The sequence below is a fragment of the Leptinotarsa decemlineata genome, unplaced genomic scaffold (assembly GCF_025532065.1).
Source record: "Leptinotarsa decemlineata unplaced genomic scaffold, Ldec_3_MD MMD2_tig00004204_RagTag_RagTag, whole genome shotgun sequence".
Taxonomy (NCBI): Eukaryota; Metazoa; Arthropoda; class Insecta; order Coleoptera; family Chrysomelidae; genus Leptinotarsa; species Leptinotarsa decemlineata.
The window spans coordinates 1,326,313-1,354,227 of record NW_027412603.1 but is presented as its reverse complement, the minus strand read 5'-3'; the positions used below and the strand labels follow the sequence as shown (position 1 = coordinate 1,354,227).

The 27,915-nt window shown below is 33.9% G+C and overlaps 1 protein-coding gene and 1 long non-coding RNA gene across 4 annotated transcripts in view; one reads left to right on the top strand and one right to left on the bottom strand.

Moving 5' to 3' along the window:
• The window catches only part of LOC111515228 (ATP-binding cassette sub-family C member 4), a 259,515-nt gene that overhangs the window by 215,597 nt on the left and 16,003 nt on the right, over positions 1-27,915 (top strand). For all 3 annotated transcript variants that reach the window (XM_074178643.1, XM_074178644.1, XM_074178645.1), the window contains 5 exons: positions 4,198-4,348; positions 8,998-9,104; positions 13,153-13,276; positions 17,902-18,081; positions 22,668-22,795. In XM_074178643.1, coding sequence (XP_074034744.1) covers positions 4,198-4,348; positions 8,998-9,104; positions 13,153-13,276; positions 17,902-18,081; positions 22,668-22,795 — 690 coding nt within the window. The remainder of the gene's footprint in view (positions 1-4,197; positions 4,349-8,997; positions 9,105-13,152; positions 13,277-17,901; positions 18,082-22,667; positions 22,796-27,915) is intronic.
• Positions 10,153-11,718, bottom strand: LOC141483797 (uncharacterized). Its single transcript, XR_012466295.1, has 3 exons — positions 11,555-11,718; positions 11,169-11,244; positions 10,153-10,492 (listed from the first exon to the last, which is right to left on the bottom strand). It is a non-coding gene; the product is annotated as an uncharacterized lncRNA (long non-coding RNA).

Sequence of the window (27,915 nt, the reverse complement as noted above, 5' to 3'; positions counted from 1 at the left end):
ATCTGGTCTTTTCATCCTCCCACTGGTAGTCATTTTTCGGGCTTAGTTGAAGCAGGAGTTAAGTCTTTTAAAACTCATCTTGCGAGAGTAATTGGTTCTCAAATCCTCACCTTTGAAGAGTTACATACATTAGTAATTCAAATTGAAGCGTTATTGAACTCTCGACCACTTTACCCGCTAAGTACGGACCCCAACGATCTATCGGTTTTAACTCCGGGGCATTTCTTAACGAAAGAACCCCTAACTTGTCTTCCAGATTATGATTTGAAACATTTGAAATTAAATTGTCTATCTCGATGGCAATTGTTGCAGAGAATGCATGCTCATTTCTGGGCCAGATGGCACCAGGAATATTTAAGTACTCTACAACAAAAAAATAAATGGACTTCTCCTGATTCTCCATTGAGGGTGGGTGATTTAGTTTTAGTAAAGCAAGATGATATGCCGCCCTTACAGTGGCGTACCGCTAGAGTTTTAAATCTGTATCCTGGCTTGGATGGAGTATCTCGAGTAGCGACAGTCAAAACCAATAGTGGTATTTATAGGAGACCTGTTAACAAGTTGTGTCCCCTTACCACTGCTTAGTTTGTTGAATATAATTCAACAAAAGTGAGGAGAATGTTACAGTTCTCTTTATTGTGTATGTCCTTAAATGTTAAAACCTTGATAATATTATGGTCGAAGCAAATTTCTTTTGATTTTTATTTTTCAATTGTTCTTGTATTCAAATATTTCGCGCTGATGAAATGACTTCCACGATTCTACACATGCGCGAGATGGAGCAGAGAAGTCAGTCTTGAATTGACCACCGCAAAGGGACGAAGTTGTTTTTTCGTTCGTGAATACCCGCTTATTTTAATACCCGCTTATTATCTACGTTTTGCAAGTTTGAAAGCCTTCCAGAAACTGACGAAGACGCTCCGAACGGTTTCATGAGGTAGGTGGAAGTCTTTCCCGATTTTTAACTTAATTTATTTTTTTGAGTTTAAAAATAAAGTCAAGTTCACTATTTTCTGAACCAGCACTTTGCTGTCCATTACCGCAACAAGTGGAATTGTGTATTCTGTAAAGTTTTGATTAACATCGCAGCTACCGTCAAAAGCATCTAGATTGGCGAGCAGTTTATTTATAATTCTACGATTATGACGTTCTTTGCTCTCATTCATTCTAAGTTTGCAGCTTTCGATACTGAGATTCATACGCCACTGCCAATAGGTGATATTTTTGGAGGCGACAGCTTGCTCACAAGGTTTGCCTTGGTGTGCCTAACGGCACACCAAGGTTTGCCGTTAGGAGTTCGTTCAGTTGAAAAAGGAATATATGCATTCATGGATGATAGAATAACTTTCATGACTTCAGAAGCACAAGTTGATGAATCATTGGAGCTGAAATGTACATCTAGACAGGAAAAATCTTGGAAATTGTTCCGAAGATCCTTCCACTCAGCAGATCTGAAATGCCAAACTTTGCGCTGCTTAGATTGTTTCCTAATATTCATCGGTAATTTACCCAACACTGAAATTAATTTGTGGTTAGAAGATCCCAGTAGAGACTTCACGCTGACTGTTGATTTCTGTATTGGTTGTTAGATTTAAATCCAGAAGACTAGCATATTCTTCATTACGGTCAGGAATCCTGACCTGACCATTTCAGGAGCTTCAACTTCGCAACCATGTTTGTCGTTGAAATTTAAAAGTTTCAGTCATTTTATATTGTGTAAATTGAAATCACCGAATATGGAAATTTCGACACTAGGATGATTGATTTGCAGAAAGTCAATAGTGTTTACAAATGAAGAGATTGTAAACACGCAGCATATGAATTTCAAACCACTTAACATCAAAGTTTTGGGGTTCCGGCATTTCCTCTCGTTGAGAGTAGAGATCGCTCCTGGTAAAAAAAATCGAAGTTATGGCTGAATCAAAAATGAAAATCACAGCCGAAATATAGGAAATTGATGGTATTTGTTGAAGCACTGACTTTGAATTTTGTGAGTGCAAGAATATGAGGACTATTTGTTTGAAGATGTTGGTGCACTGAGTTGAGTCCTCTGATGTTGCAGAAATCAATTTTGAAGTTGCTAGTGAGCCACTTAGCGAATAATAATAATAATAATAAATGGTCTTTATTTTACGTGGCGAAGTTTAGCAAAGCGCTATTCTTCCACTCAACCACGTTTGAAAAAAAAAAGAAACGATACAAAAAATAAATGGCAATTTCAGGACAATGGTAATATTATGTTTGGATCACTGTTGGCTGAGCAATTCGGTTTTAAGTGTACTTTTAAATAGCGGTAATGATGAATTTTTCAAAGATTCACTGTTACAGCATGATACGTAAAGGATCGTTCATAGATAGTGCTGTTATGATTCGGAATGACAAAACTATTGTTGAATCTAAGGTTTTTCGAGTGTATCTGATGTCTGGAAAGGAGTTTGTTTACCAAATAAGTGTGTTGTTGTGTTTTTATCAGTTTGTGAATGAAACAGGCGAAATGCAATTCTCTTCTGTTTTGCATTTTTAACGAATTACGTTGATTGATGGAAGGGGTCACATGATCTCTGTAATTCAAGCTGAATATTAGTCTAATGCAGACTTTCTGTACTTTCTGATTTCTTGTAGAAGTTATGGAATCGATACAAGGGCCATAGACGACATCGCAACGACCTTTGAATGAGAGTATTGACTTGATGAACAAATCTGAGGTTGTAGTCCTTATGAAGTCCTTAAAATTTTATTTTGTGAGTCAATTCCACAGAATGTCCATCAATATACAAACTGAAATTATCTATGGCCTTTCCACGATCTTTGGCTTTTCCAAAAATTATTGAAGGTGATTTACTAGGATTAAGGTTGAGACAGTGTTGCTGCGAAATCTGAACAAGATTTTTTATATCATTATTGAGCGGTGTTTCGTAATACAAGTTAGTGTCGTCTGCATATGTATGAATGTTGAATAACTTAAGGACCTTGGCGAAGCCGAATGTGTAGATAATAAAGAATATAATACCTGGAAATTTCTACTTCTCGACGTGTATCGAAAGAAAAATACCTGGAATTGGGGATTTGTTCACGAGTTAATTTTTGTTGATTTTGAAAAGTAAAAGGATTTTTCGTTACCGTCAATCATCTAAAGAAAGCTAGATATGGAAATGCAATTTTTTGATTATTCAATTTGTAGACAAAATCAATGAATACGACAAATTACTGACTAACCGAACTCTCAAGTTTGCCCTTCATCACACTTCAGCAGATTTTTGTATCTAGCGTAATTCATTGTTCAGATTGAGGAGAGTTATTCAACCAAAAAACAGTAAAAATCATTGACACCTACACAAAAAATGTCTCCCATTGAATAACAACAAACTCATAATCAACGTTCAGAACTTCAAAAATACACGACTTCAAGAACATTATCAAGAAAAAATTGGCAGTTTTGTGTAGCAGACACTTCAGCAGATTTTTGTATCTAGCGTAACTCATTGTTCAGATTGAGGAGAGTTATTCAACCAAAAAACAGTAAAAATCATTGACACCTACACAAAAAATGTCTCCCATTGAATAACAACAAACTCATAATCAACGTTCAGAACTTCAAAAATACACGACTTCAAGAACATTATCAAGAAAAAATTGGCAGTTTTGTGTAGCTGGCGGATTACTACACATATTATTAAGAAAAAATTCAGAGTTCTTTGCAGCTAGCGAATTACTCCAGTCTCCACTTTTGCCACACAAAACTTCATTTTTTCTTCTGATGAAACAATATACTAAACTACTAAATAGCGAATGAGTTCGAGAATGTATTTTTTCTGTAATTTTGCCAAGATATACCACATTCCATTGAACTGAAGCGATTTTTTTTGCTTTTGGAACAAAAAATGTTGGAACAAGTTTACATGAATAATCCAAAATCTCTTCGTGAACACATTTGGTCTCGACTCATATTCTTCATTTGTGTTCATAATGAGTGAATTTGAACCGATTATGTCAACTTGTTTTCAAATAGATATTTTTCTGAAAAATAGTAAAGTACATTCATCGTTTATCGTGAAAAATTAGTCAGTGGTCGTTGAATTGAAGAGAAAACTTCATATTGACTTTTGAAGTTTCAATTGAATACAAATAACTAGAAAATAATGTATCAAACCTTCTGTATATCAACTACTGATTTTTTTAATACTCGTATACTTTCAGATAGCACTCACCTTAGCTGGAATCTTGATCAACATTGCAATTTCCAACCCATTCATGATTGTAGTAATAATAGTATTGGGATGTGGTTTTTTGAAAATAAGCCAATTGTATATTTCAACAGCAGCGGCCGTCAAGCGACTTGAATCTACAGGTAACTCAAGAGTACATGAAATGTAAACTAAATTGCCGCCTTAATATCACTGCTAACAGAACCAAACAACTTGAAAGTTGTAATTTCAAATAGAGTGAAATTTTTTTATATTCCAGCATCATGTTTTGACATTATTTCAAATTCAAATACCTTCAATCTATGATCCTAATATCACAAAAGGAAAAAGAATACAATGGAATAGAATATTATTTATTTCCTCAAGACAGTACAATCTGTATGGAAAATGACAAATGTCACAACTACACAAATGAAAGTGATAGCGATAAAATAATAATATAGAAATATAACACCTGGGTTTCTAATGAACTCCAAAGAATTTTATTGAAAATTTGTCACTGGTGGAACTTATGGTAATGATAAACCAATTATCAAATATTATTTTCAGGTATTAGTTGAGGTATATTTAGTTTTTCATTCTGAAACAACCACACTAAAACAATCAGTGATGCTAGGTTATATTCATGCTTGAGAGGAGATTTTTTGTCGAAAAAAAAGTATATTGATGCAAGGAATATAAAAAAAACGTATGCGTTTCGAGATCCACGACAGAAGTGATAATTTGAACTAATCTAGGTGAACTACTCAATATTGAAATTGATCAACTTGAGAAAATCAGATTATTACTTGAGTTTTTTTAAAGGAAAGGTTATTTATTAATAAAATATTTTATCGATCATTTGTGTATGTAGGTACATATATTATAGCTACCATAAGCCATTTGTTTGAAGGTGATTGACAATGTTTCATGATGAATTTCATTAGTTCGGACTTCCATTGTCTGATATTATATAAAATGATTTGAAATCCCTGAAAGAACTGAAAAAGAAGGATTAAAAAATGAAAAGCTGAAAAATAACAATTATATTAAGCAGAAAAACCTGAAATGACATAATAGTGAAATAGAATACAAGTAAAAATAAAACAATTGTAAAAATAAAACAATGGGTGACATGGTTTTTGTGAGGCTGCTACGGTTAGTGTTACTGGATCTAAAGCAGGTTCTGATGTTGAACTTGGAACCAATTCTCCTTATCCTCTCCGATACTATCCTCTGATGTAGGAAGGTGCAAGCACTAGTTGTGAAGGCTTCTCGTCCTTTTGAGGCTCCTGCTGTCTTTTAGTCAAAGTCTTTTCAACCATCGCTTCGGAGTAGCCATTTCGTTGAATCTCATTTTTGATGATGTCTAGTTCGTTCTCGAGACCTTGCTTCGTATTACACAGCCCGAAAGCACGGTCTAATAGAGTATTGATGATTCATCTTTTAGTCGATTGATGGTGGTTGGATTCGTAGTTCAGATATTGTCACGTGTGAGTGGGTTTTTGGTATACAGATGTTTCCCACTTAGTGTCGGTCCTCTTCACCAATACGTCTCAGAATGGCAATTCGTTGTGGATTTCCTTCTCCATTGTGAAAGTGATGGAAGGTTTCACGCTGTTGATGTGTATGATTTGGAGTGCTTCTTCGACCGGAACGTTGGTGTGAAGGCTTTACAAGTCGAATCTAATTAGTTGATCTTCCTATGTGACTTCAATTGACTCTAGTAGTTCGACGAAATGCCTTGAATACTTCACAAAAGACGATGTTTTTCTTTGTAATGGTTGTATTATGGGAAGTAAAAATCTAGACAAGTTTTGAGTATCCGAATCTCTGGAGGTGATGATCGGTTTAGGCGGAACGTTCTCCTTGTAGATTTTGGGTAGTCCATAGAAGTGAGGGGGCTAACTGTTGTCCGAAAAATAGACTTGGTGTTTTGCCAAAATCTGGATGCAGTGCGATTTCCGTAAAATTTTATACGTCAACATACAATGAGGTTATATTGCTATTTTGTTTGACTCTCGTTTTTCAAGCCCATATAATGAAATTGAATCCGAAATGGACGAATGTGTCAGGTTGTTCAAATTATATCAACTTATCCGTATATATAAAGCTTCATTGAGAACACCCCGTCTTTATAGTGCGAAAAAATTTTCAAAAACAAGAAAATATGGAGAATATCACAACCTTGTGGCTGAAATGAGAATCAGTGATCCAGAGGAATATTTCGACTATTTCAGGCTGACTCTCTCATTATTCAATAAATTATTGAATTTGGTTGGCCCTTCATTGAAGAAAACTCATTTTGCAAAAAAACCCTTTCCTCCAGTAACATTAAGATAAGTGGCTTGAAGACACGCTCCTATTGAACAAAACTTGAAAAAATTGTTAGTCCTATTTTCTGATATGATGGGGTCTGGTCTTAAAAGTTGTAATTCGTATGAGTCGTATGTCATCATTCAGGTTCATGTAATAAAATTTAAAATTCAACAATAAAATCCCTAGATATTGCCCGCTTCAACATGAACAGGGTATTTTGACAATTGGGGCAAATTTGCGGAACCGCAAAAATATTATCGCAATCGTTCTAATATGAACTCGCCTTAAGTTTCGTTTGTTTCAACGCGGAAAGTTCTTATTTTCAGAAATTTCTGTATGTTAGCGAAGTAGTGACCGCTAATTTTTCATGAGTCTAGTATTCCCATCATACGGTGTTGCTATGCAGCATCAAATGCCCATTTGATATCAATAAATATGGCCAAATATTTTGTGTTTTACTGCTAGTGTTTCAAGAATATCACTTTCTGAATCCAGGATGTTGTCATTAGCAGATCGTTGTTGTCTACAACCGCTCTACTCGTGGGTCAGTAGTTTACGGTGTTCAAGGGTCTAGAACAGTCCTTTGGTAATGATCTCCTCTAGGATTTTACACATCACACATGTGAGAGAGATCGGTCTATATGAGTAAGAGTTTATTTTTGGCTTACGTGATTTGAGGATGGAAACAATTATCACCTCTCACCATGCCGAAGAAGATTTGTGTTCTATCCAAATTATGTAGTATATGCGCAAAAGACGTGCATGTGAATTATGTGGGAGATTCCTCCTGGAAATTACTGGGATCTCATCGAGGCCGTGCCTTGTATTATTGAAGATTAATAGAGCATCTTCGAATTCTCCTCCACTCATAAGAATGTTCAAGGGGTCTTCATAGTCTATGAAGATGGGTATTTCAACTATTTCTTCATCACGTTTTTTTTGCCGAAAATGATTCGTCATAATGGGAGGCACATGAGAGATTCATCGATATTGTCAATTATTTCACATGTTGCTGTATCTTTCTCTATTGTGGTTGCAAATAGTTTCCAGTCAGCTGATTTGATATTCCATTTTGGAATCGGATTATCCGATTGTTGACTTCTCAGTTGTTGGATATCACTATAGGATTGTGATCACTGTTATAGTTGGAACATAGAGCTTCACATGTTAGTAGAGGAGTGAGAGTGTGGTCACACATCGTGAGGTTCAAGACGCAGCCGGTGTGCGTATTGAATCTGGTTCTGTTTCCATTATTAAATCCGGACAGATTGACGTGGTTGATTAGTTCGTCGATCGTCCCACCTCTACTATTGGTGGAAAGGAGACCCCATATGACATTTTAGCCGTTAAAATCTCCGACGTGGTTGAAGAATTTGTTCTATCAAGCTCAGAAGATCCAAGATATCATGTGTTTTGTTTGGTGGAAGATATATATTGCAGATAGAAATGTTGTTTCCTTCCAATGTGACAGTAATAGCTTCCAAATTAGTTTCCATGTCGATGAGTTTCACTTGAATTTTTTCTTGGATAAATATAGTTACGCCACCACTTGTCCCGTCCTGAACGTCTCTGTTTTAGAGAAAGAGTTGAAAATTTCTCAAACTCAGTATTTCATCATTTCTGAAGTGAGTTTTTTGTAAACAGATCACGAACACTACTAAAACATTTCTAATGCGCTCTGAGATCGGTGCCTGTGCCAAAGTAGCGATCCACTTTCGATTTGAGTTGCTGGAGATTAAATCCATACGGCAAAATGTTCTCAGGAAGTTTATCCCACATAAACGTAGTTTTCCAAATGAAAGAGTCCTTAATCAGTGAAGTTCGAGGTGTACTGAGTTGAACCTCAAAACGATGAGCAGCCACGATCCGTCGTGTATTGCTGATACGTACCACTCTTGGTGGAATCAAATATGGCAAGTCACTTGAACACTTCCCGTGAAAGTATCTATAGTAGAGAGGCAAATCTCCAACTTTTCTTCGATGTTCCAGACTATCAAGGTTGCAAGTGATTTTCGCGTCTCCAATCAGGCAAATGTTTTTTTTCAGGGTATGTTCAGGGGCGGACCTTCATACATGAGAACAATATTCCAAAGAAGGTCTGCTCTGAGCTTTATAAAGCATCAAAAGTTGCTGAGGTGTGTACAGTTTTCTGGTTCGCAACAGTGTTCCAATATTTTGAGAAGCAATCTTTGCAATTCCAGCGACATGGTTGTGCCAAGACATATTGGTGGTCATTCAACGTGAAATACCAGCATTCAATAGTATGATTTATGAACTATTGAATATTCCACTTTCAGAAAGCAATTGGGATAATAGAAATATTGAAAATGTCCCTATGGGATGAAAATGCAGTAACGTTAGCTACAAATAGAAGTGGTAAAAACATGGGAAGTTTCATTCCTCATTCCTCAATCCTCATGATGATATCCTACCACGTAGTAACTGCTACATCCATCAAGTCATCAAATATATAATGAATATTTCTTCATTACAGCGAAATCTCCAGTTTTCTCCCACATCAATTCAACCCTAAATGGAATGACAACAATTAGAGCATCAAAAGTAGAACAATTACTCATAAATGAATTCGATGAACATCAGGTATGTAATTCAATTCGAAACAATAACAAATGTTCATAATGAAAAGAGAAATGGAAATTTCTATGTTCTCTTTGTATTTGTAACTAACGTTACAAATAACTCAACTCAAGTATCTCAAACGTAACTAACGTTTTACGTTAGGCTATATCCATCAATTTATACAAATGTTCATATTTGAATTTTCGACTGTTCGAGTGCAAATCAATTGACTCTCAATATACCCTGGATCGCACTTGAAATTCCAGCGACATTACAGCTTTTATATTAATAAAAATTCATGTCAAAAAATGCAAATGAATCAGAGGTTATTTTTATCGTGAAGATATTATTTCAGAATCCTACTGAAAAAATTATAGGTAACAAATGTAACTGTAAATAATGAAAAAATTATTCTTACGTCAATTTATAGACCACCATCTACTGATATTAGAGAGTTTTTAGATAGTCTTGGGCGGTATTTAGTGGCATCAAAATTTCTTACTGATTATCATCTCATTTTGGGTGACATTAACATTAACATATTAGATGAGGATGATCAGTTGGTGTCTGACTATTTGAACATACTTTATGAATTTGATTTTGTTTCAACAATAAATGGAATAACAAGAGATGCTTCAGGAACTTGCTTAGATCATATTTTTGTAAGAAGTAAAAATTATGAATTATCCAATAATTTGTGTGCCCCCTGTATTTATAAGTCTGCACTCACTGACAATTCATCGACAATTCTACATTTGCAATAGGGTGGCATTGGGAAAGACTATTCGGGACAGCAAATTCAAAGTTTGTATACGAAAACTATGAATTATAATAACTTAAAACATTCTTTAAAGCATTATGACTGGACTGCATTCTATGATATTCAAGATACAAATAAATTAGCTGAAACTCTTATGAAAGTAGTGAAAACAAATATAGATACTAATACTCAAAAAATTTAAATAAATGCCAAAAACAAACATCGAAAACAGTGGATTACAAATGGTCTGGTAAAATCTATAAACAAGAAAGACACACTTTATAAAGAACATAAGAAAAACCCAAATGATTTATTTAAAAAACATGAATTTATTAATTATAAAAACAATTTGACAACACTGATCAGAACAGCCAAACGTAACTACTACCAAAATAAAATTGATGCATCTAAACATAATTCAAAAATTCTGTGGAACACTGTAAATGAACTCACAGGCAAAACAGAACAAATAACAGTATAACAGAAATACATAATGTTCAAGGAAACTCTATCACTGATTCTTTTGAAATAGCTACGGAATTCAATAACTATTTTTCCAATGTAGGACCAGAACTTGCTAATAAAATACCGCGGACTTCAAATTGTAAACATTCTTACAAATCACTACCCCATTAAGTTTTCTTGGAACCTGCAACAGAAGAAGAAGTTATTAACACCATAAAATCTTTAAAAAACAAAAAATCACCGGGTTACGACGAAATTACCGCAGAATGTTTGAAGGAAATTGCAAATGAGATTGCAACACCACTGTGTTATTTAATAAACAATATTATTTATAAAGGTGTATACCCTTCTTGTTTTAAATTATCAATTGTAGTCCCATTACATAAAAAAGGAAGTAAAACTGAAGTTTCCAATTATAGACCTATCTCCCTGATTTCTAACTTTGCAAAAATATTTGAAAAAATTTTGAAAATTCGTGTAACAAAATACTTAAATAAATACAATTTAATATCAGAACATCAATTTGGGTTCAGGGAAGATAGGTCAACACAAGATGCAATCTCTTTTCTGACAAGCAAAATTTATAAATCACTAGATACAAACAAAACATCGTTATGCATTTTCTTGGATGTTGCAAAGGCATTTGACACAGTGTCTCATAATAGGATGTTGGAAACTTTACAGGATTTAGGTTTCAGGGGCAGTGTTTATAATTTCATGGTAAGCTATTTAGCTGGAAGAAAGCAAAAAGTCAAAATAAATGATAAATTAAGTGAAGAAAATGTAATAACATATGGTGTGCCGCAAGGTACGGTTCTAGGGCCTACTCTGTTCACCATTTATATTAATCATTTACTTACCTTGAATACTGAAGGTTCCATTATTAGTTTTGCATATGACACGGCTGTTTTTTATCAGAGTGAGTCATGGGCTGACCTACAACAAAAAATTGATCAAGATTTTATTCACATTATAGACTGGTTTGATTATAATTTATCAACTGTTAAGTACTCAAAAACGTGCTTTGTTCCATTTAGTTGTTATGAAAATGGTTTACCAGATTTTAATGTTGTACAGTTACATGTCAACAATAAAATAATAGAAATAAATAGAGTTAGATATATAAAATATTTAGGTATAACAATTGACGATACTATGAAATGGAATATACATATACAAAATGTAATTAAAACATTAAGGCCTATGCTATATAAAATAAAATTTCTGAACCGATACTTAGACTTACCTGTGATAAAGATTGTATATTACTATCTGGTTGAATGTAGGCTAAATTACGGAATATTGGGATCGGCTGGAGCCGCAAACTGTCATTTGTCCAAACTTGAGACTCTACAAAAAAGATTCCTAAAAATAATATTTAAAAGAGACATGTTGTATCCTACAAACCTTCTTTATAAAGAGGCTAAAATATTTGATATTAGTCAGTTGTACTACATACAGTTAGTGTATTTTCAATATAAACATAAACGTCACGATTATATAGACCACGTACATAACACTAGAAATAAAGTAAAAAAATTGATCAAAACAGAACTGACACTCAAAACAATTGGTCATCGAAGTCATTTGCATTCAGCTAGTCGAGCCTATAATATACTTTCGGAGTCCATTCGACAGGCAGAACATTTTAAAAAATTTGAAAAATTATTTAAAAAATTCGTTTTGGACGAACGACATCAAATTAATTTGTTACTAAGAGCCTGACGTCCTAGTAACATAGTATGTTGTTCTTTTTTGTATTGGCAAATCCTGTTGTTTGCAATGGTTTGTAGTTCTTTTTGTTTATTATTATTTTTATTAACTACTACATACAAAAGTTTTATTTACTGTCTAGATTATTTCTTCTATATTTCTTTTTTGTTTGTTGCTATAGTTTATTTCATAAAATACGTATATTTTTTAATCGAAAATTTTGGCAGTTTCATCGCATACAAGCTCTGCTTTCGCGATGTTCTGTGTTGGTGTTCATTTGTATTATTATTAAAATGTACATGATTTTATGAAAGAAAATATCTGTTTGTGTTTGATAAACTCAAATACTACTTGACCAATTTCAAAAAGGTTTTCAATTATAAAAAGCTACATCATTAATTTTGTTTCAGAAAATTGAAGATTCATACAAAAATTGTAATAATGTATTTCAATTCCAAAGTATGGAAATTTGTTCTAAAAACGTTAATTACTTGCCTGCGCATCACATCAATCCTAAAGCGGCATGGCACAATTCCTGCGTTAGAGTAGCTTCAGAAGTCATAACCTCAAACTTGCGTGAGAATTTCGGGTTGCCTTCAATATCTTCAATAAATGTTTCCACTGCCTGTATTATTATTCTTATTCATCAGAAGAATAAAACAATTCGTTAAAAAAAGAAGCCTGTAATGAAAATTGCACTGGTCAATCCATTTCAGGTATTTTTATACGTTATCTATACCAATTTCAGTTTATAAATATTAACGTTTTGACAGTTTTGATTTCATTTTCATTCGGATTGCATTTATCAGTAACATTAGTTCCACTGCAAATAACTGAATTCAAGGAAAAGGAAATGAACTAAGGAAGTGAACAATATATAATGCAAAATCCGAAACTCAATTTGAAATTTTCGAACAGGAAAAATTATGTCGATAAACATGCATAGTATATTTTTGGAAATATGTATCTGTGAAAGTCGAGAATTTTCAATCAGTATTGAACTTTTGCCAGTGTTTGTTGTTTCTTCCAATTCTTTTTGAATTCGAATAACTGAAACTATTCATTATCACTAACCCATATCTATTCGAATAAAAAATATCAGCTCCTGAAAGTTGTTTTTCATTCTTTCAGGACGTTCACAGTTCGGCCTGGTATTTGACATTATCCTGCTCATATAGTTTTGGTCTTTGGTTCGATCTGGTGTGCATAATATTGACTGCATGTGTTTCATTCAGTTTTGTTGTAATTCATACAAGTAAGTAAATTTTATGGAATGTTATGATAAAGATCAGGTATTTCTTGGTTTACTCCAAAGACATTTTCAAATAACAGGAATTGAGTGATTCCAAACTATTGAATGGGTAAGGTATAAATAATACTAACAAATACCAATACTAACATTCAGTGCTAAGACATGTTTCAACACCCTGTGTCATCTTCTAAGTGAGTTTGTTAACTCGCTCAGAATATGACACGGGTTATAAATGATTATTTTATTTATATCAAATGCCGAAAGTGTAGAACAAATTTCCAAACTATTTTGAAATTATCTACTTATCGTATGAGTATTCATTTCAGTTGATCTAGGTTACATAAAAATTATAGCATTCGAAAGTTTGGCAAGTACGATTGGAAAAGTTAACATCATCAAAAGTCAACTTAAACTCATTCCTCACGGAGAAGTGACAGCCTCTTATATACATATGGATGAAGCAATACTTTTGAAAATGAGGATTCATAGAAGTCTCCTTGGCGCTCTGTTGCAAAGCCATGCTTCGACATCAACTATGGAACATGACTCGATCTTTGTCTTTTTCTGTGGCTTTTACTGCAAAGTAACTGGTTCTGATCAGAGCTCAAAAACTAGTCATCCATGATCCAACACCAAATAGCGCTGTTTTGCGCCACCATTAATCTCATTGATGGTGCTAGGTTGAACTACGAATATAATGCTCAACTCAGTTGTCCTCAAATGACAAGCCTGACCGAGAAAATGGAGTGACACTCCTCACGAAGACATAATTTCTGGTTCGAATGGAGACTTAGTCTACGAGTATCAAAGATAAACGTGATTTTCATAATTGATCTGTTGCAGAGCCAAGCTTCGATATATCAACCACCATACGAGATTCTTTGTTTTTCTCTGCAGCATCAACTGCAAGGCAACTGCATGGTTACAACCAGAGCCCAAAAACGGAGCCCCCATCATCTAATACCAGGCAGCGCTGTTTGGATTCGCCTTAGGACTCAGCACTGGAGTAGAAGAAATATTCATGAATAGTCTTTCAATGAAAATGACAAAACACTCAATCCACGAATATAAAAAATAAGCAAGGCTTCTAAAGACCAAGATTCGTGTTCAACTGTCAAATGATACCCGTCCCTGATATATCCCTGCAGCATCTACTGTGGGTCAGATTGAACGACTTGGAATTATTTCACGCCAGAGGTTTTAGTTTATCCTTTCATTTTTTATTAGATTCTTTCATTGAATTGAAAGGAGATATCCATGATACAATTTCAGAAATGGTACTTTCTTGAAATTTCAGTTCTCCAACACCAGTTCTGCGACACTCTCGTCATACATTTCAGTTCAGTCTACTCCATCTTCTGAAGAAAGCAACTTGTTGGATAAAACACACACATATAGAAAAGTGTTATACAGGGTGTCCCTGGACTTCCTCTTTTCCTCTCGGGAATGTATAGATGGGGTCAAAATATTACCAGTACTTCATATAACTTTTTTTCCTAAATGTCTTCGTAACCAAGTTACGGGCCCTCGAAGTTACAAAATGAAAAATGTTTTTCTTTGATAACTTTTCAAGTGAATATTCAAAATCATCCAAATTTTGGTAATTGACTAAGCAAATGAATTCCTTCGATAAGCTTTCATGCAGGAGTCAGTTGTTTTGCTACAAAGTCAGGAACGGACTACCCCCGATGGTCCACACCCCAAAACTTTGAAATGACAGATATTTTTCAATATTTTTCAACAAATTAGGGTTACTTGGACAATTTTATGAATAAAAGTACTCGTGTGGAAAGTCGATCGAAGCAACGAGTCTTGATAAAAATGTAGTTTCACTCGACGACATCAAACCCGCTCGTCCACCATTATTTGAAATGAATAATTATCAAAGTAGAAATAATAATGATAACGTTAATTCAACAACATTTATCCTGAGATGTCTACCATTATTCGAAAATATTAGTTTTTAAGAAAAATGGAAATGATAGGTAAAAATGTTCATAACGAATTTTTATAATGCAAACACGTTTAACTAACGAAACTCAAGAGCCTCAAGAGCAAACAGAAATGAAAAATCCGCTACAGAAACTGCTCGATATGACCACCTTCTCTCTCTATACATTTTCTTAGTCTGCGAAGACACCCTCTCTGTACTTGAAATAGCATTCCAGGGTCGTTTCGTATGGCTTCACAATGTAATGTTATTCTATTCAACAATGCATCTCTTGTGTGAATAGGTGTAGCGTAAACAAGGCTTTTTAGATGCCCCCACAGAAAGAAATCCAATGGATTTAAATCCGGAGACCGCGATGGCCATGAATATGGCCCACCTCTACCAATCCATCTATTGTGGAAAATATGAGAGTTGATAACTCCATTTCTACTGAAACCTGCTTCATCAGTGAATAAAACTCGATTAATAAAAGTCATATCCTCTCTTTGCCTATCCATGAACCAATTGGCATATTCCAGTCGTGCTGGAAAATCTTGAGGTGTCATGGCATGTACCTTCTGGATGTGAAATGGGTGGAGCAGTTGTTCCCTAATTATTCTATGAATAGTGGACTTGGATGTATGGAACTGTTCTGATAGATTTCTGATGCTCATTGAAGGATCATCAGCGACGGCTTCCAAAATATTTTCCTCCAATACAACGGTACGTACAGTCTAGGAGCGCCCTCACCACCTCGTTTTGGCAAAACTGTACCTACAATAATATCGAAATAAAACAACGTGCTCAAATTAATTATCAATTATTACATACCTGTCTCCCTCAAGCTGCGATCGACACGCTCGAATGTTTCTCTTGACGGTACCGTTCGATTGGGAAAATGATCGGAATACAGACGACGAGCTTCTGCAGCATCACAAAATGCTCGTCCATAAAATACATGCATATCTGCATATTCATTGAATGTAAACTGTTCGGCCATATCAAAAAAATTCAAAATATCCTATAGAATATTGACAATACAATGATAGTCATATGACAACGCACCACTCAACAAAACAAAATCGCATTCCAGTTTCTCATTTTTTATCAAAATTTTCTAAAAGGTTTTTTTGTCAACATCTGTGAAAGAAATATTATTCCCTGGATATTTTTCACCTGATCATGTGCAGCCGTTTTTGTAGTTCATTCGTTTGCTTTTTATTAGTATAGTAAATATTTTTTCCGATGTGCGTTTTTTCAGCTAAATTTAGATTCGTGTTGAAGAATTTCGCCCATTAAATAATATTAACAGTGAAACTCCTCAACAGTTTAGCTGTGAAGAAGAATTTGAAACATTCGAATGTTGAGTTTCATGAGATTCAGATAACTGATCAACACGAAACGTGATTATTCCACACGTATTATGTACATACAAAATATGGAATGAATTCGATATTTCATAGTAGAGTAGCTTGTTAGTTTAAAAACACCACGAATCTACAGAAATTGATATTTCTTTTGAAAAAATATCTGCTATCACAATTGTGACTTAAACTTTCATATAGGTACTGTACTTTTTGTTTACGACTTCATTTTAGCATACTTTGTATTATTCCTGTTATAAATGTTGTTGAATTAACGTTATCATTATTATTTCTGCTTTGATTATTCATTTCAAATAATGGTGGACGAGCGGGTTTGATGTCGTCGAGTAGAACTACATTTTTATCAAGACTCGTTGCTCCGATCGACTTTCCACACGAGTACTTTCATTCATAAAATTGTCCAAGTAACCTTATTTTGTTGAAAAATATTGAAAAATATCTGTCATTTCAAAGTTTTGGGGTGTGGACCATCGGGGGTAGTCCGTTCCTGACTTTGTAGCAAAACAACTGACTCCTGCATGAAAGCTCATCGACGGAATTCATTTGTTTAGTCAATTACCAACATTTGGATGATTTTGAATATTCACCTGAAAAGTTATCAAAGAAAAACATTTTTCATTTTGTAACTTCGAGTGCCCGTAACTTGGTTACGGAGACTTTTAGGAAAAAAGTATATGAAGTACTGGTGATATTTTGACCCCATCTATACATTCCCGAGAGGAAAAGAGGAAGTCCAGGGACACCCTGTATTTCTAGTGTCCGGGAGCATTGCTTGTTTTGGAAACTAGTACTTCATCAAAAACGACACCAAACATATCTGTACTAATGGCAATGGAAAAGCCCTTGCCAGTGCTTTCCCCAATTTCAATTAGTTCTTGTGGCATGGTGTCTGAAGTACATGACTGGTATGGCGTCTATGACATTATGCAGTTATCAGGCAAATCTACCTTCAAATATCATTTACAACGTTCAAACTTTGTTTTTATATGTTAAGTCCTTGACGAAATGAATCTGTTCTTTCTTCAACTGTGTAGAAACTTATATTTGCTCGAATTTATCCCTTTTTTTATTTTCTCGTGGATTTTAGTCTAATGATTTCGTTTATATCACCATCCGATTCTGAATTGAATCAACGCTTCTATTGGGTCGAATATTCATACACACAATTTTTATAAACTTTTCTTTGGATTAGCAACGTTCTCTGGTTACAATCAATCACTGTTTCTTTATGTGGTTGATGTGTGGTACACATCGATATTGAAGGAAAAAAATCAAATGATATAATCGTCTCTCACATTGAAATGATTTTTCAGCAATCACTACTGTTAATAGCAGTTCCGTTGGACTGGCCATTTCTCAATGCCTGATGATGACGGGAATGTTGCAATTTGGAATGCGACAATTGGCAGACGTAATCCAACAACTAATAAGTGTGGAAAGAATTCTCCAGTATACAAAACTGGACACTGAAGGTCCTTTTGAGACTCCAGAAGGTGAGTTACGATTTGAATATAATCAAGACGCTGTTCCACATAAATATCTATAGTGGATAATTTCACGTTGATAAAAATCTGAAAAAAATATCTTATTAACGGTACATAAAACCTCATTAAAGCTGGAATTATGAATATATGAAAAATAAAAAGAGAGACAGAACCTTTTATCACAATGAAACTTCAGCAAGAAAAGAACATTTTATATATACCACAGTTTTCTCTTTAGTTCTCTCCACTTCATATAAAATGAAATGCTTTTCATTGATTGAAATAAAAAAGTTTCATATATCATAAATGTATAAGTTTAGTTCTAATGTGAATCTGAAAAATGATCATTCAAGTAGTAAAGTAGGCAATAAGATTTTAAATGAGTTTTTGACGAGTAGAAAATGTGTGTGCACGTGAAACAGGACAGCTCCGTTTAATTAGAAATAACAAGAGTAAAGGCCGTATAAAAATACTGATATTTTGGTGTGTTGGAAAATCGTGAACTGCGAGCAGAACCTTTTAATGTATTTTTAGTTTTTCATGTCAAATCTGTGTTTGCACCTACATTTTGAAGATTTTACATTTGCACAAACTGTTTGGAAAAACCTTATCAGCAAGTGAAGAAAAAACTGGTAACAAATAGCTATCCTATAGTCAGAGGGTTGAACACCATTTTTGATCGATATCAGAATGGCCGATATTTGGGCATCATGTGAGCAGGATCTAGGTGATAAAACTGTCACTTGTGACAGCTGTCACATCACGCAACATCCATCAGAAGTATGTACGGGTTTGAGTTCGTCTGAACTTCATGCAGTGGTTCTTATCAAAAGAACCCTACATTATTTTTGTCAAGAATGCCGCGTATCCTTCAAGAGTGTACCACTACTCGTAAGAGAAATTAGAAGTTTCAAAGCTGAATTCGCCGCCCTCACAGCAGAAGTTGCTACTCTGAAATCAGAAGTTAGTGACCTAAGAGTGGAAAATATCGACCTCAAATCAGAACTTAATGTACTCGAGAACGAAATCGACCAGCTGAAAAAAGTCAAGACGGAGGAAACTGGCTCTCAGGAAAGTATCATTGTGGAGCTGATGGAGAGACAAAGAAGAGAATCCAACTTAATTATAGCAAATATAAAGGAATCGCAGGCCACTTCACCTTCAAGCAGGAAAGAGGAAGATATTAAAAATGTACAGGATCTACTTCAATATCAAAATATCGACATGAATAATTTAAAAATATTCAGAGTTGGGAAAGCTTCCCCTGATAAAAATCGCCTGATCAAAGTAATCACAGCGAACAAAGAGAATGCAATTTCGGTACTCAAGAATAAAAATTCGCTTCCACAAAGCATCAAAATCTTCAAGGACCAAACAAAAAAACAACAAGATTATTATAAGAGTATCAAGAAACAGCTTCAGGAAATAATTGCAAAAGGCGATAACCGAAAAACCATTAGATACATTAACAATATACCTACTATTGTTAACATGGTCAAAAATGAAAAAAAGTAGCACTTCATCCTAATATACCCTTAAAAACAAACATTATCTATGGTAACATTGAAAGTCTTACCGCACATAAAGACGAAGCCGGATATCTTATTATTCAGCGAAAGTCGTACTACTGAAGACATTCAAGATTCCGAGATTTTGCTCCCGAACTATAACACAATTAGATGTGATTCATTATCAAGACATTCGGGAGGTGTTGTGATTTATGTTAACCGTAGTATACATTATTCGATCTATAAACGATATATTCTCAACAACAATTACTGGTGTATAGCATTAAAAATTAAGTATAATCAAACAAACATGATAGTCGGTGTTTTGTACCATTCACCCAGTGCAAGTCACTCAATATTTCTTGATGATTTCGAAAACATCTGTGAAGATTTATGTACATCTAACAAAAAATTTATCTTGGCCGGCGATTTTAACATAAATCTACTCAAAAATGACACATATTCAACTCGTTTTCGAAATATAATAAACAGTCATGGAGTTTGTCAGCACGTAAATGAATGTACCAGAATTACAAATAATAGTTCCTCTTTGATTGATTTTGTTCTTAGTAATTTCGATAATCAAACCATTGTACATCATGTGCCAAAGTTAACTGATCATTCCTTGATTTCAGTCAATTTGTCTAATAGAATAAAGAGTGACTCAAAAACTCTGATTTCCTACCGAAATTTGGGCAGAACAAACATGGATACAATAACCAAAGAACTAATAAGCAACAATTATTTATTAAACTGTGTTGATGTAAATCGATTTTAAAGTGATTTTATTTTCCAAACAAAAAATACTGTTAATATCATAGCTCCTCTCCAAACATACCGTTGTCATAAAAATAGTTTACCATGGTATGACTAGGATGTGCATAATTTTGCTAAAGCAAGAGATGATGCATATAAGACCTTTAAGAATAGCAAAAATGATGATGATTGGCAATGGTACAAAAAATTGAGGAATGATGTAGTAAATTTACTCAAAACAAAAAAACAGAAGTACTATTATAATAAAATTGATTTGAACACGAGAAATCCACGAGGCATGTGGAAAAGCATAAAATCGCTGATAAACACAACGAATAACTCTAGTTTCAGTAACGGCATCCAGTTTGAAATAAACGGTCAAGTAAAAATTTGCACGGAAACTCGTGAAATCTTTATTTCGAAACTAGTATCGAATCCATAGTTGACTCTATAAATGCTAATACAGTTTGGCAAGCGGGTGATGAGGCAGTGTCTACTTTTTCTGAATTTCAGCAGCTAAAGATAGCAGACCTTGCTAAAATAATCAACAACTTGGAAAACAAATCTGGGGCAGAAATTGTCGATATTAAATTTATAAAATATACTTTTGGTGTTATTGGGCATGTGCTATTGCAGTTTGTAAATATTTCCCTACAATATGGACAATTTCCTAATGCATTAAAAGTCAGTACTGTTGTTCCGATACCTAAAATTCCAAACACAAATAAATCAAGTGAATATCGTCCCATTAATACTCTGCCGGGAATGGAGGAATTGTTGGAAATGGCTGTATACGATCAACTAATGAATTATATTAACAAGAACAATATCCTAATAACAAACCAATCTGGATTTCGAAAGAATTTCTCCTGTGAAACCGCTCTACAACTGACTGTTACCAAGTGGATACAATCAATTGATAAGGGAGAATACGTTGTTGCAGTTTTTCTTGATTTACGAAGAGCATTCGAGACAATTGATAGGAATATCCTTTTAAAAAAATTTGAATTAATTGGGATTAAAAGGGTTGTGCTAAATTGGTTTAAAAATTATTTAAATGATCGACAACAAGTCACAAAGATTGAAAGTGAATTATCCATTCCAGTCACTACAAAGTTCGGAGTGCCCCAGGGAAGTGTACTGGGGCCCTTGTTGTTTTTGATTTACATAAACGACATAAACACATACTACACTAGTGACTTCATCAACTTATTTGCTGACGACACGTTACTATCTATAGCACATAAAGACCTGAAAGTAGCTATAGAAAAGATGAACTCATCTCTAAATCAAATTGAGAATTATTTTTCGGCAAATAAAATGAAATTAAATACTTCAAAAACGAAAGCTATGATTCTAACAACCTCTTACAAATATAAACAAATGAATATAAATACTCTTTCCCTGTATGCTGATGGTCAGAAACTTGAATTTGTGAAAGAATTCAAATATTTAGGTTTTATGTTGGACAACAGTATGTCTTTTGGTGCACACTATAACTATATGACTAAAAAGATTTCAAAAAAACTATATTTCTTCACTAGAATTTCGAAACACCTTTCTACAAATGCGAAAATAACCGTATATAATACAATAATACAGCCCCATTTTGATTATTGCAGTACGCTGTTATACAGTTTTGACCAAAATAAAATTATGTCTCTGCAAAAGTTACAGAACAGAGGAATGAGGGTGGTTCTTGGATGTAATCGTTATGCAAGTATATGCTTTATGCTCAGTGCATTACAGTGGATGTCTATTCGTGAAAGATATTACAGGTCAGCAATGATATTTATTTTTAAGATAACCAATCATATGCTACCTTCTTATTTCGAAGAATTTATCATTTATAGAAATTCCACTCACAATTACACTACTGAACAAAATGAAAATTTTCACCTGCCACACTGTAGTTTATCAAACTCCATGAAAATTTTATTATATAAAGGCCTCATTGAATATAACAAACTTCCCCAAAATATGAAGAATAATAAAAACCTGTTTCAATTCAAAAAAGATTTGACTGATTATATGAAAGGTATCACAATAGAATAGATAGTAAGTGACTCGGTATATATTATGTATTTATGTGTACCTATATGTATATATGTATTATATCCTTACTATGTATGTCTATATAACATGAAATATTATGTATATTATGTTTGTGTATTAGGATCTTCCTACCAATAAATCATTCATTCATTCATTCATTCAAAAATCAACTTGTGTTAGAGAAAATGACGATAGTTATGTAGCTGAACGAATATTTTCAAAGCATGGCAAAATAAATATAACAACAATAAACTAGTTGTCCGTTACCATTCGCAGGTACTTCATTATCAAAGTCCTGGCCTGATGAAGGACGAATAGAATTCAAGAATTTGTCACTGAAATATGCCAAGGATGATCCAGAAGTTTTGAAAAATCTTAACTTCGTCGTAGAACCAGGAAGAAAGGTGAGTCTCATCTTGTTCAGAAACGTGATATGTTTAATTGATAGTGAAACATATAACTATGAAAATCATCATATTGCAATTGCTGAAGAATTGTACTATGCAGTAAAAAAAATGGGAAATTTCACAATTGACAATTATTATCTGAAATGTGAAATAATGGGCTTGGAAATCCTCCACAATGAGTTTCGTCAAAAATCTCTCTTTCATGATCATTTTCCAATTCAAATAGTTCCAATACTCATATTTAATTTTTTTTTATTTTTACTAATATTCTTCGCAGGTTGATAATCGAAATTGCCTTCATTTCAATTCCAAGGATGTATTTTTGATTCTGAATATGTTATACAAAAGCGTTGAAAGGCCACACAAAAAGTTTTTTTTCGATATGTATAATTCTGATTTTCATCTCAGAATTCTTAGTTGCAAGTCAGAATTCTGAGATACAAGTCAGAATTCTGAGATACAAGTCAGAATTCTGACTTGCAACTCAGAATTCTGAGATGAAAGTCAGAATTATACAAGAAGGGCCACACAAAAATATTTTTTTCGATTTGTATAATTCTGACTTTCATCTCAGAATTCTGACTTGTAAGTCAGAATTCTGACTTGTATCACAGAATTCTGACTTGCAAATCAGAATTCTAACTTGCAACTCAGAATTCTGAGATGAAAGTCAGAATTATACAAATCGGAAAAAATATTTTTGTGTGGCCCTTCTTGTATAATTCTGACTTTCATCTCAGAATTCTGAGTTGCAAGTCTAGGTTTTTTATGGGGCAACCTTAGTCTGCAAAAGTGGACATAGTGTGTTTTGGATTTTGAAAATCTCATTTCTAGTCGATAGTGGATCTCTGATTTCAAAATTCTACTTGTGCATTGGATAACACTTTATTCGATTCAAGATACCAACGTGGTCTATAACTCACCATTCTCTTCAAAACTTCATTCAGACAGCTTGTGTGTGATATAGGGCGATAGTTGGAATAATAATCGCCCCTCTCCATGTTTCTGGTATTGCCATATTTTATTGAATAGATTAGGAATAACATACATGGGTCATTTCGAAAGTTATCTCATGAAATCATATATGACTTCGTCGGATCCAAGCGCAGAGGTTTTGGTATTTTCCAAGGCTGTTTCAAACTCGAAAAAAGTGAGAGAAATATTATATTCTAGACTATCTCTCTGCTGTTGTTCTAATTGTCTGCAGATCTGGACCTAGATTTGGAGTGTTCCTTATTGCAGCAAAATATTTCTGGGAATCTGTGATGAGATGGCCATTATCTTTGTGTACTTGAGATACATTTGTGAACTTTTTACTCATTATGGTGCGAATCCAATTTCAAACTTACGGTGCTAATTTCTTCGTCTGCGTCATCTGCATTGTCGAGGATAACATCTCTCAAAGTGTTCAATTTCGCTTTGTATAAATCCCAGTTAGCTTTATTCCTAAGCCACTGTTTGAAGAAGATGTCGGAAGGGTTTTATTGGAACGCTCTATACCCATAAGAAAATGATCTATCATATCATCACAAGGCAGTACCATCTGAATGAAGGAAAAAGAGTTGATGAGCAAGGTCTATGACTGATAAGGAGCGAGATCTGAGATTTAGAAAATGTCTTTCAGCACTATTCAGAACTGTAAGATTCAGGTCATCAATGAACTCTTCAGCTTACCTTCCTCTGATGTCAAGATTTTCAGATTCCCAGAGTGGGTTATGAGCATTGAAGTTCCCCACAATCAAGCAGAGTTCTGGGAGTTAGTTGGCTATTGTTCTAAGGCCATTTAAGTCCCAGTTGTTGTTAGGTAGGTGGACACTGCAGGTCGTCAAGCTGAAAAGGAAGTCTATGTGTGCTGCTACTACTTTAAAATCAGAATGTATTTGGATTCCATGACCAGGTATATTGTTTTGGATTTTTCTGTAGCTAAAATATCCTCTCATTTGGAATTCCTCTTGAGGTTTGGGGTAGGTTTCTTGCAAGCATATACAATATAGATTTTTTTCCACATTTTTTTCTTTCAGCTCAAAATAATGAAGGTCACATCCATTACAGTTCCAGAAAGTCAAATTTTCCAAAGGATCCTAAGTGTGTTTGCTTTATTGGTTGAATAACATGACCTGTATCCTGAGCGGTTGTTTTGCAAAAACTGAGTATCGTGTCATATTTTTCAGTTTCAAGTCCTGCGGTGGACTTCTTTTATTGTTCGTTCCTTTTCTCAATTGAGTAGAAGTTTTTTTTTAAGTAAGTACTGAGTTGATCCTCGAAACGATGAGCAGCCACAGTCCGTCGCGTATTTATGATGCGTACTGCTCGTGGTAGCACTTGGCACATTTGATTCCACGACGTATCTATATAAAAAATACAAATCTCCAACATTTTTTCGATGTTTCAGGGTAACAAGGTTGAAGGAGATGTTGACGTCTCCAATCAGAGAATGTTGCATTAGTTTCAGATTTTACCTTCCAGCTCGACCACTATTTTTTGAATTCAGAAGGCGGTGGTAGAGAAGTGTGAATGAGGTTAGTTTGGATGGTTAGGATGAGGAAAAGGAGTTGAGAGTTATTTCATTTGGTCTCAATCGTGTCCTCAAAGCATCTCTCAACGTCAACAATCTGTATAGACAATACATAAGATATATTTTTTTTGTTTGCTGTTCTTGAAGTGAATTTTTTCTCAGCTTCAAAATAGGAATTTGCTGTATCGTCTTGATTTTTGAATATCTTTTTTCAGTGTAAGTTCAGGGCAGTTCTTCAAATTTGATGAATGATTTCCTTTGCAGTTCGCACATATGTTCATCACATTTTCATTCATGTTTTTTTTCACAGACGCAGGTTTTCTCTGTTTGGCATCATGAGTATATGTGTCCGAATAGTTAGCAGTTGAAGCTTCTCGTTGGTGCTGGGAAATACGGACGAACTCTCAATTTGTAGTAAACTGCATGTATATTAGTGGGTAGTTTCGTTCAGTTGAATTCCAAAATTTTCATTTGGTGAATCAACAGTTTCATGTCCTTTCATTTGTTTCATACGAATTATAGTTTCGGGCCACGGGAACCACTTTTTAAAAAGACTTTATTTAGATTTACAGACTTTATTGTACAGAAGTTACTCTAACAATCGTACTAACAGAACTGATTCTTCCTTCAAGATAGGTGGCTTTTATAAGTTTATTATAACTTAGTCAGCATTTTATGAATAAGCATAAAGGAGGGTTTTATATACATAACTTCTCCATCCCTAAGATGAAAATAATACATTAATATTATTTTCATCAACATTTTCTAAATGAATATTTTCTTGTTTATTTTTCCTTTTAAAACATTTAAATTTGTTCTTATATTTGGAATGTAAAATAAAATATGTAAGAAGTATAATAAATATAAATATACAAATATACATTAAAGTATAAGAAGTGCTGTCTTCTTCTAAGGCTTCTAGTCGATGTAATTGGGTTTTTTCAGCAAGGTCCTGAAGTCGGGTTAGTTCGTCGAGGTTTACTCTTTCAGGAACTTTCATAGGGTTATTCTCAGGATGTAGCTGGATAGTATCTATTTCGGGTAACTGTAGAGGGTTTCCTTGAACGGAAGTGGCGTCGTTGGAATAAACTTCACTTCTAACAGTGAGGTTACATTTATGTGGGATATGGATCAACTGTGGTTGTCTGATATTTTCGTATCCATGCACCTTACAATTTTTCTCAATCATGATCTTATCAATGGGGATAATGATAATGTAGGCATCGTTGACAGGTTCTATTATGTCCTGGTCTAATTGAATTTGAATCGTCTGGCATTGATGATCGGTTTTACCAATTAGTAATTTCGGTAAACAATCTTCTTTTGAAATTTGGTTGTCAACATGGTATATGCAGGTATTTTTAATTCTCGTACAGGGTTCATCTTCATAATGATGGTAAGTCGAGTTAAGAATTATATAGGGTTTTAAAGGAACGATAGCTTGGTTGAGTGTTGGAATTGGGAACAAATGGAAGTAATCATGAACATTTTCAAGAAGTATCGGAAAATGAATTGCAAATATAATAATTCCATTTTTATAATCAATTTCAATTTTTAGTGATTTGTTATACGACTGAATGTTTGTAAAGTTTGGTAAACTGCCTTTGTAAAGGTTTAACATTATTTTTATTAATTCTTCGATCAGATAATGGTAATATCGTGCTATGAATGATGTTTAATTCTGCAAATAAAATTGAATCTTCAATGTTATTAAATATTGATAATATAATTCGACAATCTATTATCATTGTATCAAGAGAATTTTGAAGTCTTAAGAATAGCGTGAACTTATTCAGATTTAAGACAATACTTTTTATTTTTTCGTCAATTAATTGTTGGTTTTTAACAATTTGCTGTAAGCTATTCGTAGTTTCGTTCATAAATTTTCTTGTGATAGTTAGGTAATTTTCTAAATCATAGTGAAGCATGTTCTGATTCTTTTCCAAAGTGAAAATTGCTTTATTATATTTTTCTGCATCTTCATCATCTAAAGTACCAAAGAGCCATTTACTTGTTCTGCCTACTATATTAATAGATGCCCTTTTTGATCGATTATTTTCTTGAGGTTTAATATTGATTAATTTCACTTTGATTTTGTCTAGCAAATAATTCAGATTATTATACATGTGGTGTAGTTGTGGGTCTTTGATCAAGATAAATTCTGCGATTGTTTTTGTATTATTATTTAAGATGTTTAGGGGAGAATCAAATTGTTTTAAGTCAATGAATTTAATAAACGTATGTTTTTGTGTAGTGGTTCTTGCTTTTCCAAGGGAAAAGGGAAGGATAGGGTTATTTATCCTCGTCATTATTATGTCTTATCCTACCGACTGCGCCAATTATAGTTTCGGGCCATGAGAACCACTTTTTAAAAAGACTTTATTTAGATATTCAGACTTTATTGTACAGAAGTTACTCTAACAATCGTACTAACAGAACTGACTCTTCCTTCAAGATAGGTGGCTTTTATAAGTTTATTATAATTTAGTCAGCATTTGATGAATAAGCATAAAGGAGGGTTTTATATACATAACTTACGAGTTTCTTTGGTGACCCCTTGAAATTCAAGTTCTTCTTCCATATCTTCAATTGGGTAGTTGAG